General features: G+C 45.1%; 1 protein-coding gene across 1 annotated transcript in view; it reads right to left on the bottom strand.

Annotated features, from left to right (window-relative positions):
* Window positions 1-570: 570 nt before the first annotated feature.
* The window catches only part of DERL1 (derlin 1), a 35,279-nt gene continuing 18,965 nt past the window's right edge, over window positions 571-16,884 (bottom strand). Inside the window, exon 8 of the mRNA XM_037892059.2 lies at window positions 571-3,319. Coding sequence (XP_037747987.1) covers window positions 3,295-3,319 — 25 coding nt within the window. The 3' untranslated portion in view covers window positions 571-3,294. The remainder of the gene's footprint in view (window positions 3,320-16,884) is intronic.

The raw sequence follows: 16,884 nt of genomic DNA, 5'->3' as shown, positions 1-16,884 counted from the left end.
TGGGCCTTCCCCCCTGCAAGGTGATAGCTAAAGGGTTGGAGAACAAAGGAATCAGATGACCTCCTGGCCTGGGAAAGGGACAAAGCCCAGAGGGGGAGGGGGTGGAGAGTGAGTCAGTTTGGGGCTGGCTGGGGAAGTGGAGTGAAGTGCAGACATGGTTGTCTGGCTCACTGCCCCCCAAAATGGACCCGGCTGAGGGGTCCTGTTCTCTGTACCTACAAGCTCTGTTTTAGACCATGTTCCTGTCATCTAATAAACCTCTGTTTTACTGGCTGGCTAAGAGTCACGTCTGACTGCGAAGTTGGGGTGCAGGACCCTCCGGCTTCCCCAGGACTCGCTGTGGGAAGCGCACGGAGGGGCAGAGGATGCTGAATGCTCTGAGGTCAGACCCAGGAAGGTGGAAGCTGTGTGAGCTTTTTGCCCTGAAGACAGTCTGCTCACAGAGAGGAGACTTCACCAGAGTCCTGACTGGCTTCGTAGACAGCAGTTCCAGAGCATTGCCCGGGGACTCCATGACAGGTACTCTCTCCTCACCGGACACTTCCCTGACCCACTGATCACTGCATATCGTTCAAAGCAAATACAATTTATTAAACAGCAACAACTAAAAAAATAAGGAAAAAATGGGACAGGTTAAAGGAAACAAGTAACCCCGCTCTGTGGGCCTGGGGACACCACAAGCAGCTGTCTCTGGAACGTAAGGAAAGTTCACAGTCTTTTCCTCACATGTCCCAGGCCCTGGCTTGGCTGTGCTGTGGTGATACCGCAGGTCGGACACTGGCTCTGGCAGTGGCCACACGTCCTCAGGCTCTAGGTGGCAGGACCTTTCTTCCCAGCATCGGCCTTCCCCTCCCCATCCCCGTTGGGGTTATGATCTCCTCCAAGTCCGGCCTGCAAGCCCTCTTGGCGGGTGGCATCTCCCTGTGCTGGGACCTCGCTGCCCAGGGTTCCCCTTTGCTCTCCTCAGTCGTTCACTGTGCTCAGTTCTGGACTTCTCCAGATACAACTCCACTCTGTCTCAGCGCTGCTGCGGCTCTGCCTCCAGCTCTGCTCTCTGGGCTGCTCCTCTGGCCTCTCTGGCTCTGGCTGCTGCTCTTCTGCCTCCAGCTCAGCTTTGCTCTCTGGGCTGCTGCGGCTCTGCTCCCAGCTCGGCCCTGCTCTCTGGCCCTCTGGCTCTGGCTGCTGCGGCTGGGCTCCCAGCTCGGCCCTGCTCTCTCCTTAGCTTGACCTGCTCTGGCTCCGGCAGCTCCAGTTCTCACAGAGAACGGAACCCCAGGCTCCTGACTCCCTTATTGGTCTGCCAGCCTGATCTGGAGCATTGGCCCCTCCCCATTTGCCCTGGGGACTGTCAGTCTCAGGATCTTGATTTCTCATCAGCCCTTCCCCTTTCCTTTGGTACTGGGAGAGGGCCAACTCGAAACCCTTCCAAGTTTCAGTAAAGGGCCAACAGTCTCCTTACATACATATGATTTTCACAATAAATCTGTGTTAGATTTGAGACTAAACAGTTTAGGATTTCCTCATTCTGAATCCTGCACTCCCCCTGAGGCTAAGAGACCTTTCTTCTGTATTACTATGTAGAACTCATTGTTGTCGTCATCCCTGTTTTGCCTCTTACTTTAGACCACGTTAAAAGAGAAGGGAAACTTTCCAAGAGGTGAAAGCATGCGGGGCAGAAAATAAGTGTACTGGGCTGATCAACTTCTAAGGCATAGAGCAGAGTCCTGATTTGTATTTCAGACACACCCATCCCATGCTTCTGTCTTGGCATCACCTGTTCCCTGGCAGAAGATGAGTTCTCAGATTTACTGTCCTATCCAACCTGAACTATCTCCCTCCAAGACACTGAGTCTCCATTCAGTCTCACCCTAAAACCTTCTTTCTGGCTCCAATTTATGACTGACTCTCTCTGAGCATTTTGTGGCCCACCTGGAACTGCTGAGCTCTCTGAGAATCTGGCCCCAAAACTCAGTCATGCTGACACTTCAATCTGATAATGTATCTGTCCCTTTATGACTGCTGAGGGCGAATTTCTTTCCCTTTTAAAACTGAAACTTGCTGAGTGCCTCTGGGTGTTTTGTAATGCATTAGTATGCATAGTGTATGTGATTAAATTCCTCTCAGTATTGAAACCATCATTGTCTCCTCAGCTCAAGTGAGACAGAGCTGCTCATCCTTTCTGGTCCTGTCCATACCACTCATATGCTGTCACTAATGTCAAAAGAGACTTACTTATAAGTAGGTGTAGGTGTATATATATATAGATACACACACAACCAATATAATACATTCCTTTTCTTTCAAGACCCCATCCTCTAATCCCAACAGGAGCATTTAGTTTAGACTACAGTGCAGCAGGATAGTGCTGATTAATGATTAGCAATTCTCCAGGGAGCTGGAAATAATCAATTTTGCCTTATGCCTCAATATGCTCCCAAGATGTGCTTTAAACAATACAATTATGTCTTATTGCCTGACTGTTAAACCTCTTATTCCCTATTGTCTATTAATTGTGACCCAACCTACAATTTAATTCAGGTTTACTGACTGCTCCTTAAAATAGGCTGTAGTCTGCAACTTTCTTTTCAGGTTCCTCCAGACAGTTCTTAACATTTCCTGCATCTGAGATGTTTGTAGCTTTGCTCTTTGATCCAGATTCTCTGTTGATTTAGTGAGGGGTCAAATTCTCCCCTCAGATACGTGTACACAACCCCCATTAAGTCAACAGGAGTTGAGCATATGTAACTGAGAGGCAAAATTTTAACCTACAAAGCCCTGACGTCGCAATAAATAAATCAGCAATAATTTTTTTTGTTGCTGTTATCCATACCTATTTGTACACATAGCCCAGCTGAGTGGCCTCAGTGTCCTAGGCCCTGCACAAACATAAGGGACAGTGCATGCCCTGAAGAAGTTACCATTTACATAGACAAGACAGACAAAACATGTGAGAAGGATGGTATTTCATCCCCATTATACAGATGGGGAACTGAGGCACAGGAGCTGTAAAGGAAGTATGTGGCAGGGCTGGGAACTGAACCAAGATCTTACAAGTCCAAGTCCAGTGTTTTAACTACAAGCTCTTCTTTGAGTGATGGTCTTTATTGTATTCCACTGAGGGTTAAACACATGCACTATACACCCAGAGCTGGAGCTTTTAACAGTAGTAGATTCTGTTGGTTCGCACATGCAGCCTTCCTCTGCCTCCTGGTTTCGTCCGAGGCGATAAAGGGCAGGGCATGGCAACCGCACCCTCAATTCCTTCTCACTGTTGCATGGTTCGAGCTGGAGCTGCTAGTGTTCTCTCATCTCTGATGCACTTTAAAAAAAAAAAAAACTGTTTTAGATTTGTACACAGTTTTTTTTGTTGTTTTTAGTGTTAGCTTTTAGGAATTAAGAAACTTTGGGAACTCCATTATCTACAGTTCCCCCGCACCCACTCAGCCCACCCCAGCACCCACATGTGGGTACTAGATTATGCTGAAGATGCCGGGGTTCAAGATCAGCACATCCTGCCTGCATTCGTTCTCGGTCAGTGACAAGCACCAATGCTGCCTGTACTGCTTGGGAGAAGTGCACATTTCATCCACGTGCAATATCTGCCTCTCTTCTCAAGCCATATCCCGGAAGGCCGGGCTCTCCGCCTCAAGAAGCACCTCATGGAGGTTGCCAGGAAGCTGCAGTTGGACCCACCCTGGCGGACAAGGACGGCAAACGACTGGACCTTCTGGGGCACAAGGTCTTCTCATCAGCTAGCCTTCAAATTTCAGATTTCCAGCTACCAGACGTTCTCAATTACAGTAAACTGGCGGACTTTACAGACAAGCTTCCCCAGCAGGATCCTGCCCGCTTCCAAGCTATCTTGGAGGAGGGTAAGCTAATCATGAGGATGATACCGCTTCACACACAATGGCCACGGGGATTGTCATGAGAAGGAAATCATGGCTGCATTCATCTAGTTTCCCCAGGGAAGACCTCCCTTTCAATGAATCTCACCCCTTTAATCAGAAAACCGATGATTCTCTCCACTCTCTAAAGGATTCTAGAGACACTCTACAATCTCTGGGTATCTACACAGCTGCACTCAAGCACAAGTTCTTCCATCCACCGCCTGCCCAGTGGTTCACAGCTCCTCAGTTCATCCATCAATGGCACTACAATCCTCCTTGAAAACAGCAGAAGACTCAAAGATCCCATCCTTCAGGTCCATCGTCACAGTCTTCAACATCGCATACTCAGTCTTCGCAGAAGCAATATTTCTGAGTGCACCTAGAGAGCCACCAACCACCATGCCTCGTGCTATACACCCAATCCATGCCCTTTGGGCGGTGTCTAGCACTCTTTTGACCAGGTTGGAGTGCAATAACAATGGACAAATGGGCCCTGGATGTCATTCAACATCACTGTGCAATTGAATTCACAATGCTACCTCATCCACATCCTGCCCCAAGGACCATCCTTGTGACAGTATCCTCTCACTAGAGGTGGACTCCCTACTGCAAAGGGGAGCAACAGAACCTTTTCCTCCAACCTATCAGGGTGCAGGATTTTATTCCACTTATTTCCTAGTACCCAAGAAGAAGGGTACGTGGAGACCAATCTTAGACTCCATCATCTCAAATGGTTCATACACAAGCCGAAGTTTCATATGGTCACCTTAGCAGCCATCATTCCTTCACTAGAAAAAGGCATGTAGTTTATAGCTCTCAATATGTAGGATGCCTATTTTAACATCGACATCCATCCAACCCACAGAAGGTGCCCGAGATTCACAGTCAGCCTTCGGCACTTCCAATAGAGGATCCTACTGTTCAGACTCACCATGGCTCCATGGGTCTTCACCAAAGTTTTCTCTGTAGTAGCAGCCCACCTCCAGCATCAAGGAGTCTTTATATTCCCATATCTCAACAACTGGCTCCTAGCAGTGCGATCCATGGGATAGGCTCGAGCCTCGACCTCCACATTACTCATTCTCCTCCACCCTGGGGGTGAGTGTAAACATTGAAAAATCGACTTTGGATCCCACACAGTCCCTAGAATTCATTGGGACCTCCACTAATGTGGTCTTGGCGTTAGCCTTCCTACCAAGGGACAGATTTCAGGTCCTGCAGGAACTGATTGCCAAAGTAGTTCTGTTACAATGGGGACTTGCCTTTCCCTCCTTGGCCACATGGCAGCGTGCACATATGTCACCACCTGTGCTTGTCTTCACCTTTGCTGCCTTCATCTGTGGCTCCAGAAGGTCTGTTCTCCCACGTGACATACCATGGACCTCCTGCTGACAGTTCCCCCCACTGTACTCTCCTCCCTCTGATGGCGGACAGATCCGGTTCAGGTCTGCATCAGGATACCCTTCCTTCCATCCTCCCCGGACATGATGATTCACAGATGTATCACTCGCTGGATGGGGTGCCCACCTGGGTGAGCACATGACACGTGGGACTTGGACCACTTGGGAATCCAGGATGCACATCAACATTCTGGAGCTTCAAGTAGTATGGAGGGCGTCACACATTTCTCCCAAATATTTGCTCCTGTCATGTCCTCATTATGTCAGACAACACTACCACCATTTATTACATCAACAAACAAGGGGGGCATGTAGTCGCCAGCACTTTGTGCAGAAGCACTTCGGTTGTGGGATTAGTGCATTGCCCACAAGATCCTATTGTCAGCAACTGGGGACTCAGAACATGATTGAAGACTCTCTCAGCAGGAAATTTGTGACTGACCATGAATGTGAGCTCCACGACACCGTAGTCAGCGATGTTTTCGACCAATGGGGGACTCTGATCAGGGACCTTTTTGCCTCCCATGCTAACAGCAAATGCATCTCATACTTGCTCCAGAGGGACCTTGGCACCCATTCCCAAGGCAATGCCCTCATCATACATTGATCCAACCAGATCTGCTACCTGCCACATGTCCTCTACAAAATCAGGCAGAAGAGGGCCATGGTTATTCTGGTTGCCACATTTTGGCCTCATCAGTTCTGGTTTCCCCACTTTCTCTGCATGTCAGCACATCCCCCACTTCCACTGCCAACTTTACCAGAACTGCTCACACAACACGGCGGCAGGATTAGGCATCTTGACCTGTAGAGACTTCACCTCAGAGCTTGGTTTTTGGATGGACATCTTCACTAGAACAGGACTGTTTGTTGGCAGTACAAGACATCCTCTCGAGTAGCAGGAAAGCGTCAACGAGGTGTTCTGATCAGGCCAAGTGCAAGCGTTTAACTTCCTGGGCCCGGCAGAGGGGCCTTGCCCCTGAGGACATGGACAGTCCCCTTCTATTAGATTACCTTCTGTCCCTGAAGACACCAGGGCTCACTCTCAATTCCATCTATTAGTGCTTTCCACCCCCACCCCCTGTGGAAGAGCATTCTGTGTTTACTCACCCATTGACTACCAGGTTTTGGAAGAGCCGCCTTAGAATTTATCCACCTGTTCAACCTATTGCTCCCCAATGGGACCTCAACCTTGTCCTCTTGACACTAATGAAATCGCCCTTCGAAACTCTGGCTTCATGCTTCCTGTCTCTACTTTCTATGAAGATCGCCTTCCTGGTACCTATTACTTCTGTGAGAAGAGTAAGAGAATTGGAGGCCATGATGGTGGACTCCCCTTTTACCACATTCCACAGGGACAAAGTTTCCCTGCATCTGCACCCCAAGTTTCTACTGAAGGTGCTATCACACTTTCATCTAAACCAACCTACACACTTACCTGCTTTCTTTCTGAAGCCTCATGTCTCGGCAGAGGAGCAGCACATTTACTCTCTCAATGTCTGCAGGGCCTTGGCCTTCTACTTGCAGAGGACAAGACCATTCAGGAAGTCATCTAGACAGTTTATCACTATAGCTGAATTAATTAAAAGGTATGCTGTCTTCACACGAGAATCTCCAAGTGGGTTTAAGGTGCATTATGCTTTGCTATCGGTTTTTGGGACTGTCCCCACCCCTTAGAGAGAGAGAGCCCATTCCACGAGGGTGCACACATCAAGTACAAAAAGAAAAGGAGGACTTGTGGCACCTTAGAGACTAACAAATTTATTTGAGCATAAGCTTTCGTGAGCTACAGCTCACTTCATCGGTGTACTGCTTCCAGACATATTAGGGCAGCCATGTGGAGTTTGGTACATACTTTCGCTTCACATTCAAGATTCTGCCACAGATGCCTCGTTTCACAGAGGTGTCCTCCGTTCAACCATTCAGTCCTCTTCCTCACACCCTCCACCTACTTCAGTACTGCTTGATAATCACCCTCAGTGGAATACAGTAGGGACTATCACTCGAAGAAGAAGAGGAGGTTACTTACCTGTAACTGGAGGTTTATCGAGATGTGTGGTCCCTGTCCATATTCCAGTCCCGCCCTCCTTCCCCTGTGCTGTGGAACTGTTCGATTTACGGTGGAGAAGAAACTGAGGGCACAGTCGGTCCACACTGCCCTTTATTGCCTCAGACAAAACCATGAGGCAGAGGAAGGGCACATATGTGGACCAACGGATACTACTACTATCAAATCCTCTGGCTCCAGATCCATGGCACATGCATATAACCCTTAGTGGAATACTGATAGGGCCCACCCATCTTGAAGAATCTCCAGTTACAGGTACATAACCTCTTTATCTTTCCTTCTTTTAAAATTCATTTGCTTAGAGCTTTAAACATCAAAAGGAACTTTAACCTGTTTTTGAGGGATGGGGGAATGGGAGGGGAGATTTGACTTGACCCTAAATTTTGAAGTCCTTACTTAGGCAAAAGCACACATTGACTTCAATAAAATCACAAGGGATACCAATCCTGATGTTTCAGGGCATAATCTAAACACCTACTTTGATCAAGAAGAAATCACTGCATAACCACCCATGGTTTAGTATTGAACAGAGGTAGCTGCTGAATTTAGACATGGTGAAAAGCAGTTCACATCTTCCTTTGAAACACCTGCTATTGGCCTGTGACCGTGACAGGACACAGGTATACTGCCTACTATTCCACTCTACTATGGCAACTTCTAGTAAAATCATATACACAGTCATAGGCTTTTCTCTCACCTGGGAGTTGTTTTGCCTGTGTAAATCCAAAATAAGCTAACTTTTTTTTTTTTTGCCTTTGGTACTTGAGCTAAGTTCTCTGAGTGTCCTCTACCCTCTGTTTGCCAGAAGCTTGGAGTGAACAAAAGGGAATGGATCACTTGATGACTGCCTGTTCTGTTCATTCCCTCCGAAGCACCTGGCTTTGGCCACCGTCAGCAGTCAGGATACTGGGCTAGATGTATCATTGGTCTGATCCAGTATAGCCATTCTTATGTTCTTATTTTAAATGAGAACCTGGGCAATACTTCATGCTTTTGAGCTTTGAAATGGATGAATTTTACAGTGTGCAAGGGGAAAGAATTTGATGCATCCGCAGAGCTTCATGAAGATGCTACTATGTAACTGAATTAAGTAGTTACGCAGAGTCGTTTCTGCTGTCACAGCACCTCATCACAGAACGGTTTGTGACAACACACTGTACAGCTTTACCTCCAAACTACCACCTCTAGGTGGAATTTGCTTTCAAGGGCATTTAGGCATCTAAACTGTCACTGAGCACGTTGTTACGGAGATTTAGGAGGCTATCTTGCTTTACTGCACAGTTCTCAAGAATTGAAACATGATCACACTCTAAACTCATTTTATTGACAGTGTGTTTGGTGTTTAAATTTTTGAATTGTTTTGTTGAGCCTAGAACACAGAAGCGACGTGCAGAAAAGAGGTGGTGGAAACAGAAAAAGAAGAGTGGGGAAGGAGGAGCAACAAAGGTCAAAAATAGCAGTGGCCCAAGATGGAGGGGCATATTTTCCCAATGAATGATCCTAAAGTTGGCACTAAAGTGCTTCATAAATAATAGCAGCTAAACTTTTCATTACCATGTAAAGGTCCGGTTCTATCCTCAGCCTGTGTACAACCCTTCCACTCACATCAGGGGCGTCCTTTTGTGGAGGGAGGGGGATGTGGAGTCTTGAATGTATAATCTTGGCCTGTGGACCATAACTGAAAGTGGAATCTGGCCAGTAGTTTTAACACTATACCTTTAGTCATCGCATAATTTTAGACAGTTTTTGACAATTTTTGAATTTTTCCACATCTTCTTTTGGATACAATTTAAACGTTGCAAGAGGACACAAGGAGCTACATGATGATGCTGAAGAACTAGTAGGGTTACACTTAAAGGACAAAATGATCTATTGGGGAACAAATGCATTAGCTTGTTTTGTTTGCATTGGCATTAAATTATACAGTAATTATTCGGTGCCAGTGAGCTGTGATCTAATGGCAGATATAGCGCTGTCTTTCAGACATTGCATTACAGGGTTTTCATCCAGCTGGAACACTCCCTATCCATTTAGTTACTCGACCGAAAAATAAAACTGTAGTGCCTATTGTTATCTGCCTGGTTTTGGAAGATTAGACTGTGGTACACAGAGATTTACTAGACCTTCAGATGCTATTTCACCATGCCACATATATAGGATTTTCCCCCCTCCATGCTATAATCACCTTGCCGAGCAAGATTGAATAGCATCATTTTTAAGGTTATGATTTTAAAGCTAACTTTTCAAATTTCTATTGACTTTCCATCTTGTATTTGTAGATGCAAAATTACACATGAGAATTGGGGGACTTTTGGGGGGAGAAGGAGGAGGGAGTCTGTACCTCAGTTGATGATCTTGTCTACGCTGGGGATTTGCCCCAATTCCAGCCATTGGCTGCCAGACAACAACTGCTACTCTGGTAAAGGACTCCACAGCTGGGATTCCCAGTCCTGAGAATGCTCTGCTCCCTACATGTCGGAGTCTTAGTTTGGGCCTGCCTAGTGGAAGCCTGTGGACTGCAGCTGGCTTGGTGGGTAACAAATAAGACATCTCTGATATAGCAAATTCAGGCCTCATAGAATAGAACGAGGATTTTGAATTCTGTATATTAGCATCAGCTGTGCATGACTCCCATGATCAATGTCCTGGTTTTGTAGGGGAGGCACTGGTGGACCGCAGTCATTGCCATCTCCTTTGTTTCTTTCCAAAGCGCACAAACCCCAGTAACAGCCATACAGAACAGGGCAGTGCACAATGCAGCAATTTCCGTTTCACATCAGCTATTCCTAACTTGCCAAAACAACTTCCATTTGGGCTGAACTGATCCAGGCTAGGTCTCAGCCCAGAGAGGCAGTTTTTTGGGGAAGAGTTTGAGCAAAATCACTTCATTATAATTAGTTTATTTCAGAAAACTAAAGGCCAGATTGCTACTGCCGCCAGGTGAGCGGGAGAGGCTGTGAGGAGCTCCTTCCCCAATAGGCAGCACCTTCTGCTCACTAGAGACCACATCTTCACAACTCTCTGAGCACAAAGGGAGGGTAGAAGACTTAAACCTGCCAACAGCACTTAACATTAGAGCTTGTGGAGAACAGATAGTCCATATTGTGAAGGATTTTTGAGATTTCAAAATGTTTTCTTTCCAGTTAGGAACAAAACCCAAACAATTTGGGGAGAGGGGTTCAAGTGGGGGGGGGGGAGGATTGTTTGGGATCAATCAAAACATTTTGCGTTGACAAAATCAAAATATTTCAGTTGCAAAAATGTTTTATGACTTTGAACTTTTTTATTTTAAATCATCATATGTAATACCACACCAAAAAGCTCAAAAAGACGGTGAAAGGAAAAATAAAAATATTTCATTCCTAAACTGTCCATATGGAACATTTCAACGCTGTCAGAATTTCTTTCCCTTTTGGCTTTTTTAACTCCAAGTCAAGACTTTTGTGAAACAGACAAGATTCCACAGAGCGTTTTGATTTTGACAGAAGTGCAGGAACTGTGATGGAAAACTTCCATCACAGTTCCTCTGACTAGCTCTGCTCAACATGCCAGAAAGGGGGTGGGCGTGGCCATAATCCTGCAACCCCCATCACCAATCTTTTGTTGGAAGGATGATGCACTAGAGGAGTACAAATTGCACCTTTTCCACAGCTATATCAGGGGCTGCCAGCAAATATGCTTCTGCTGCGGCTGTGGAGGTATTATACACCTCCTCCCCTATGCAGGCATAAAACATCCATCCATTGCACTCACCTCTTTGCCTTTATATCCACCTTCGTGTAACTATAGCTCTAACCACCCTATAAGTTAAGCAGTTTCAGTTAAGTTCCTTTTTCTTACACACCCTCAAAGGCTAGGAACAGCCTACTATTGCAATATAGCCAGGGATCAAAGTGGGTTGTCTTGTTGGTTCTGGAGGCTGTCGCCTTGTGTTCTGTAATCCAAGGAGATCAGTTTGTGCATGGAATGGGTGATGAGCTCTTCAGGCAGGGCTTGCCTCTTCCATGCTGGGGCTCTAGGCACTATTCTAATACAAATACTGATCAGGAATTGGGAGGGAATTCAAACACTTTTGGGGTACAGAGAGGATGGTTGAGGAGGTGCAGAAAAAGCCATGCATTCTCACTGTTCTCAGCCTTAAAAAAAAAAAAAAAATGATGTGAATTCATCATACAGCTGAGATTGGTGCAGAGACTATAAGGAACAGCCCTGCTTACGAGATTGTGTGTTAATTGCTATCTAATATGCTGGGTCCATGGAGCAAACTGCAGCTCCAGTGCTGCTCCCGGGCCAGTGACATCATGGTGTCATTGGGATTTCAATGGAACGTTGGCCCCATCTGAAGGAGGTGCAGGTGCGAGGCTGGAGGGCCAGCAGCAAAACAGCTACATCCCTTCCTCACAGACATGGCCAACTTCTCTTAAATCCATTGTCTACAGACCAGCAGTGACACACTCCTTATTGCTACATACAAACTCAATTTTGGCATCACAATAGACTGCACCAGATTACACTGGGAACTTCTCACTTGGACAGCGATCGCTTGCACTGCTGATTCTTGCTGCTTGAGTGATCCTTCTATTTGCCCTCAAACCCCCAACTGGGAACAATTTTTGTCCCTTCCTATTCCTTTTATAGCATGAGTCAACTTTATCTCCACAGGCACAAGGGGATGTAACTTGTACTCCCAAGTACCTACAGGGATAGCTGTACTGGAAAAGGTGTCCTAAGCCAGAGAAGGGCAGCTTTAAAATCGGGTCAGGGCTTCACAGACAGAACCCAGCTAGGAAGGGTTGCCTTGCAGAGGTGCTGAAGCAGTGCATCACGGTTAGGCCAGCCCCATCCCTTCCCAGGCCAGCCGCACCCACACTGAGGCTGAGCCAACTTCTGGCAGAACAAGGTTTGCAGGTGGCCTGTGACCCAGCTCCAGGGGGAGTTGCTGCCACCTGGGAAACACAACATGGGATACTCTGGCAGAAACCAAAGCCAGCACAACCTAGGGTGCAAATCAGTCCCAAGAAACAGACATGGGGAGCAGAAGCAGTGTTTAGATTTGATTTTAGCCAGGACTGCGCTTCGAAGTAAACTAGGATTATATCCGAGATTCAGCTTTGACTGCGTTGTAAGGTCAATAGCTCTTTTTACCTGATTTCAGCAGAAACTATTGGACACTACACAGTGTCAGCTGCTCTTGCATGATTCCTGCCAGGTGGGTCTCCAGGCTCCCATGAGAATGGCTGCTCCTGCAAGCTTCTACCCCCAGTTAAACCACGGTTTTTCATGTTAGCACAGCCAGGGCTGAAGGGACTGTTATGCTAACAGCTGCTAGAGGATTTGGAAAGGTTCAGGTTCCTTAATACCATACACTATCTTTGCTCTATACACTTCATTCCCATCAGAAAGAAAATTCTAATTGTATCTAACTACATTTTGAGGAATAGGGAAGTTGGGACTAGAAGTCAACATTTAAGAAAGGTTAACAGGGGCATACAAGCTTCTGAGAAGAAAGAAAAGGCTGAAACATGTCATTTGTTTGTTAGCTAATTCAAATCTATGTCACGGCCTGAAATGAATGAGGAGGTCAACACAGAAATAATGCTGATTCCATTTTCTTTTCACAACTGCTGAAGTCAACAACAGCAATAAGTGCAGATGCTGCAGATAGAGTGAACGAAATCACTGCTTTGAAAAGCAGAGAATAGTGTGGTACAGTTACCAACTTCAGGCCTGATGCAGAAGGGGGCATCTGCCATCTTATTCCAATTAAAATACAAACATAGAGTGGACCCCGCCCTTCCTCTTTTGGAATTAAGATGGAGAAGAGGACTGGCATTTCTTATATTTAGGTACAGAAAAGTAAATATAGCTATCTCTAAGGCATTTGTGTCCTAGTGAAATATGCACCTTTAAAATCAGTCTGCGATCTATCAAAGAACAAAACCATCAGCAATGTTCTGTCTCTTCTCAAAACCCAGTCAAAGCAACTCATGAAATGTAGTTCTTTGTCTTCTTTGAAAACACGGATCCGCTCCTGGTGGTTGGACAAGATTGCTTGTCCCACTGATACTTTATTAGACTTGGTTGCCTCTTCTAGCCTCCAACAGCGTGTGCTCACTGGCCATTGCCTGCCCAGGAAGTGGAGAGTATAACCCAGCTTATTTCTTATGACAGAATTTGGAACCCATGAATCACAGCCTTCACTTCACTACCCACGTTCTCCTTCCTGGATGGTGCATCCAAAAGCATGATAAGGTCCCAGATCCACAATCCTTTCCACCTATTCTAGGCCATGCAGAGTTTAAAGATGTCTTGGAATGACAGATTGCAGAAGCCTCACACTGACTGACTCCAGTGCCCTTTTACATTCTGTAATTCACATGCACTAGGTAAGAGTGTAGGGACTTTGGTGGAGCAGGGACTTTGACTTGGTTTTGTTTGGGGAGAGGCATAGCAGGAGGAGTGATGGGAAACCCAGCACACATTTTTGCACGGTGGTAAGTGAAACATTTTGTATTGGTCATCTGATGAAAAAATGGCAGGGAGTTTTCACAAGCACAAAGTTTGGACAATGAAAACCGTCAATGGCTGTTTTCAGTCATGGCAATGGACACACTAGAGACAGTGGATATGGTTTCAGTTAAAGACAGCTATCCTATCACTGTAAATCTTTCTAGTTTGAAATTGATGGGCTTTTATATTTTGAATGGGGACTTTAAAAAAGTTACTTTCTTTTTTAAGCTAATTTTTAAATGGTTTTTAACTTTGTAACCATACAAGTAAGTTACTAGAAATTGAAGGGAAACAATATTGCTCTAACACAAGGGCAAGTCACCCACAGCTTTAGTCAACTGAAACTGTGGGTCCTCCGCATCTCTGAAAAGTCAGACCCTAAATGTCCAGAAGTTAGTTGCCCAAAGTTAGAGCCTTGCAGTGAGGTTCCCTTGTTACCACTTTGGCAAACCATACAAAAATCTTATTAATGAAGAGATGTTGAATAATCAAACTACTGTGAGTATCCTGCCTTTTGTGGCTGTCTCTACACGGCTTTGACTTTACAATTGTGGGTTTTCCCCCATCCCCCCCCCAACCCTTTTTAGAGGTGTTCATTCTGCAAAAAAATATAGGGATCAGCCACTATTATATGTTTAGTAAAACTTCCCAAACTATTGAAAAAATCCTCTTAATGAGTCTACAGGAACAGCTACCAACATGAGTTTATTGTTTTTCAACAGAGGAAAAGCAGCAAGTTTTCATCTTTTAGACATTAGTACTTCTGCTTCATATGCACACAGTTAGCTTAATTTTAAAAAAAAGCTGTCGTTTTGAATTGCAAGTTTATCATCTCCATCTAGACTTGGCAGCATTCAATTTTTTTTTTTTTTTTGGTAATTTCAGTGGATAATAGATGTTAAATAAAAATGGGGGATGATTAATTTAAATTTCCACAGTTGCACAAAATTCTGGGTTTTTAAGCATTACTTTCACAGCTGTGGGAAATCATGAGGGGGGAGAAGTCAGAAAATTATTTCGTGACAGTAACATTCAGTTTCAAAAAGTTAAAGCTTTATAACCGTTAAACACAAATTGGCAATATCACAGGTCAAAATACACATCTGTGTCCTTAAATGAAACAAAAAAGTTCTCAAGCAGCATTTTTCTTACTTTGTCTCTGTAAATTTCAATTATCTACGGAAATAATTTTTCATGGGGGCAGGGGGTACGGTGAAGGTAAAACTGACATTTACCTATTAAAAACCTAATCCTTCCAAGCCTACTTACATCTAGGACAACGAGAAAAGGTTGATCATACATAATATCAGATAAACAAAGAGCTATTTATTCCCTGTTAGGACAGTGAGTAAAGGACCACAACTGAGATTAGGACTCTACTATATTGTGCATTGTATAAACATATAGAAAGGGACAGTCCCTGCCCTACACTATGATTACACAACACTAAGAGTTGGAGAAAAACTGTATTATCTCCATTTTACAGATGGGACATGGAGGTACAGTGAGATTAAGTTATTTGCTGAAGGTCACACAGGAAGTCTGTCGTAGAAGCTGGAAATTAATATAGATCGCTGGAGACCCCTTAGGCCAATCTCCTTCATTTTCTTCTCCCCTAATCCCATAACAAAATGAAATAAATTCTCAATGGCATCACCATGTAGCAAGCTTCCTGTTAGCCTGTAATGCAGAGAGCGAGCTCATCTGGAAGGTAAAAATATCACCATGAGAGCTACAAATTTGCATGACTATAATGATTAGGTAGTAGCAATATGAAGCATGACCAGTCCAGTTTCTCAGTAAATCATTCACAATGAGAATACCATTTATAGATTATACTGCAAGCAGAGACATAGGCAAGGATTATTACTGAAGAGCCCTGGAGGATGAGGAGCTTGACTCAAAAGAAGAAAAAGTGACAGTAGTGGAAGATTAATATAGTCTAACTAGCAGCATTATGAACAGATGGGTGGGAGGAGAAAGAACATGAGGGCCACAGAGAAGGGTGGTCATTGTACCTGCTCAAAAAATGGGATTAAGTTTTTCCCAAAACTTCCATCCTGTTTGTCAAGGTTTTCCTAATCATCTCTAATAGATCAGGAACCATCTTATTTAGCAATAGGAAATGAGGGCAAAGGACAGATAGTAAAAAATGATATAGAGCAAAATAAATCTGGAATAAATGACAGCTTGGATGTTGAGGGGGAAAAGGCAGAGTGGCCCACCAAATAGGGCACAAGAATGGCTCTTCCCCTGACCCGTGCTTCTGTTTCCCCGCTTGCCTGTTTTATAGTAGGAGTCTGTGCGCTCGTTGGGCCAGAGACAATGTGTTTGCACAGCACCTTGCACAACATGGCTGTGATCTCAACTGAGGCCTTGGTGCTAATTCAATAAATAAGGAACAAGAGAAGTCAGATGGACAATGAGGTTATGAATGTGGCTGACAGACTAGTCACTCATCGGCGAGAGGGTGGCAGTTGGGGCACAGTTTTAGACAATGAATTTGGACACCCAAATGAGGACATGGAAGAGACCGACACTTACCTGAAGAGATGATGCAAGGACATGAAGTAGGCTTGGGGGTTATCAATGTAAGGGTCAGAGCTAAATCTACAGGCTTCACTAAAGTCACCCAAGGAGAACGCTTGAGTGATCAGAGGGGCTTCCAGGGTATGTTCTTGGGAAAATTCCAGGAGGAGGAAGGACACAGAGAAGGGTAAAAAGAGAACCATGAAATGACAAGCACAAGGAGGAGACAGGGATGCAGCAGACTGTCAAAGACAGGGGGGACAGGCACGACAAAAAACTATAACAGAGAGGCAGAATGAAGACAAAGAAGAGGACATTAGGCAGCTGGTGACTTTGGTAAGAGTAGTTTCAGTGAAGAGGACGAGATCCAGAAAGTGGATCATTCTCATAAGGATTTTGATGAAGGAGGAGAGATGGCATGAAACAGGGTGCTTGTTAGAGGCTCTTGAGAGTTCTATCAAAAGCCTGTGGAAAGTTTAAGCGTGAT

This window comes from Chelonia mydas, chromosome 2, assembly GCF_015237465.2.
Source record: "Chelonia mydas isolate rCheMyd1 chromosome 2, rCheMyd1.pri.v2, whole genome shotgun sequence".
Lineage (NCBI taxonomy): Eukaryota > Metazoa > Chordata > Testudines > Cheloniidae > Chelonia > Chelonia mydas.
The sequence above is the reverse complement of the archived record's forward strand: the minus strand, read 5'-3'. Positions and strand labels throughout refer to the sequence as shown.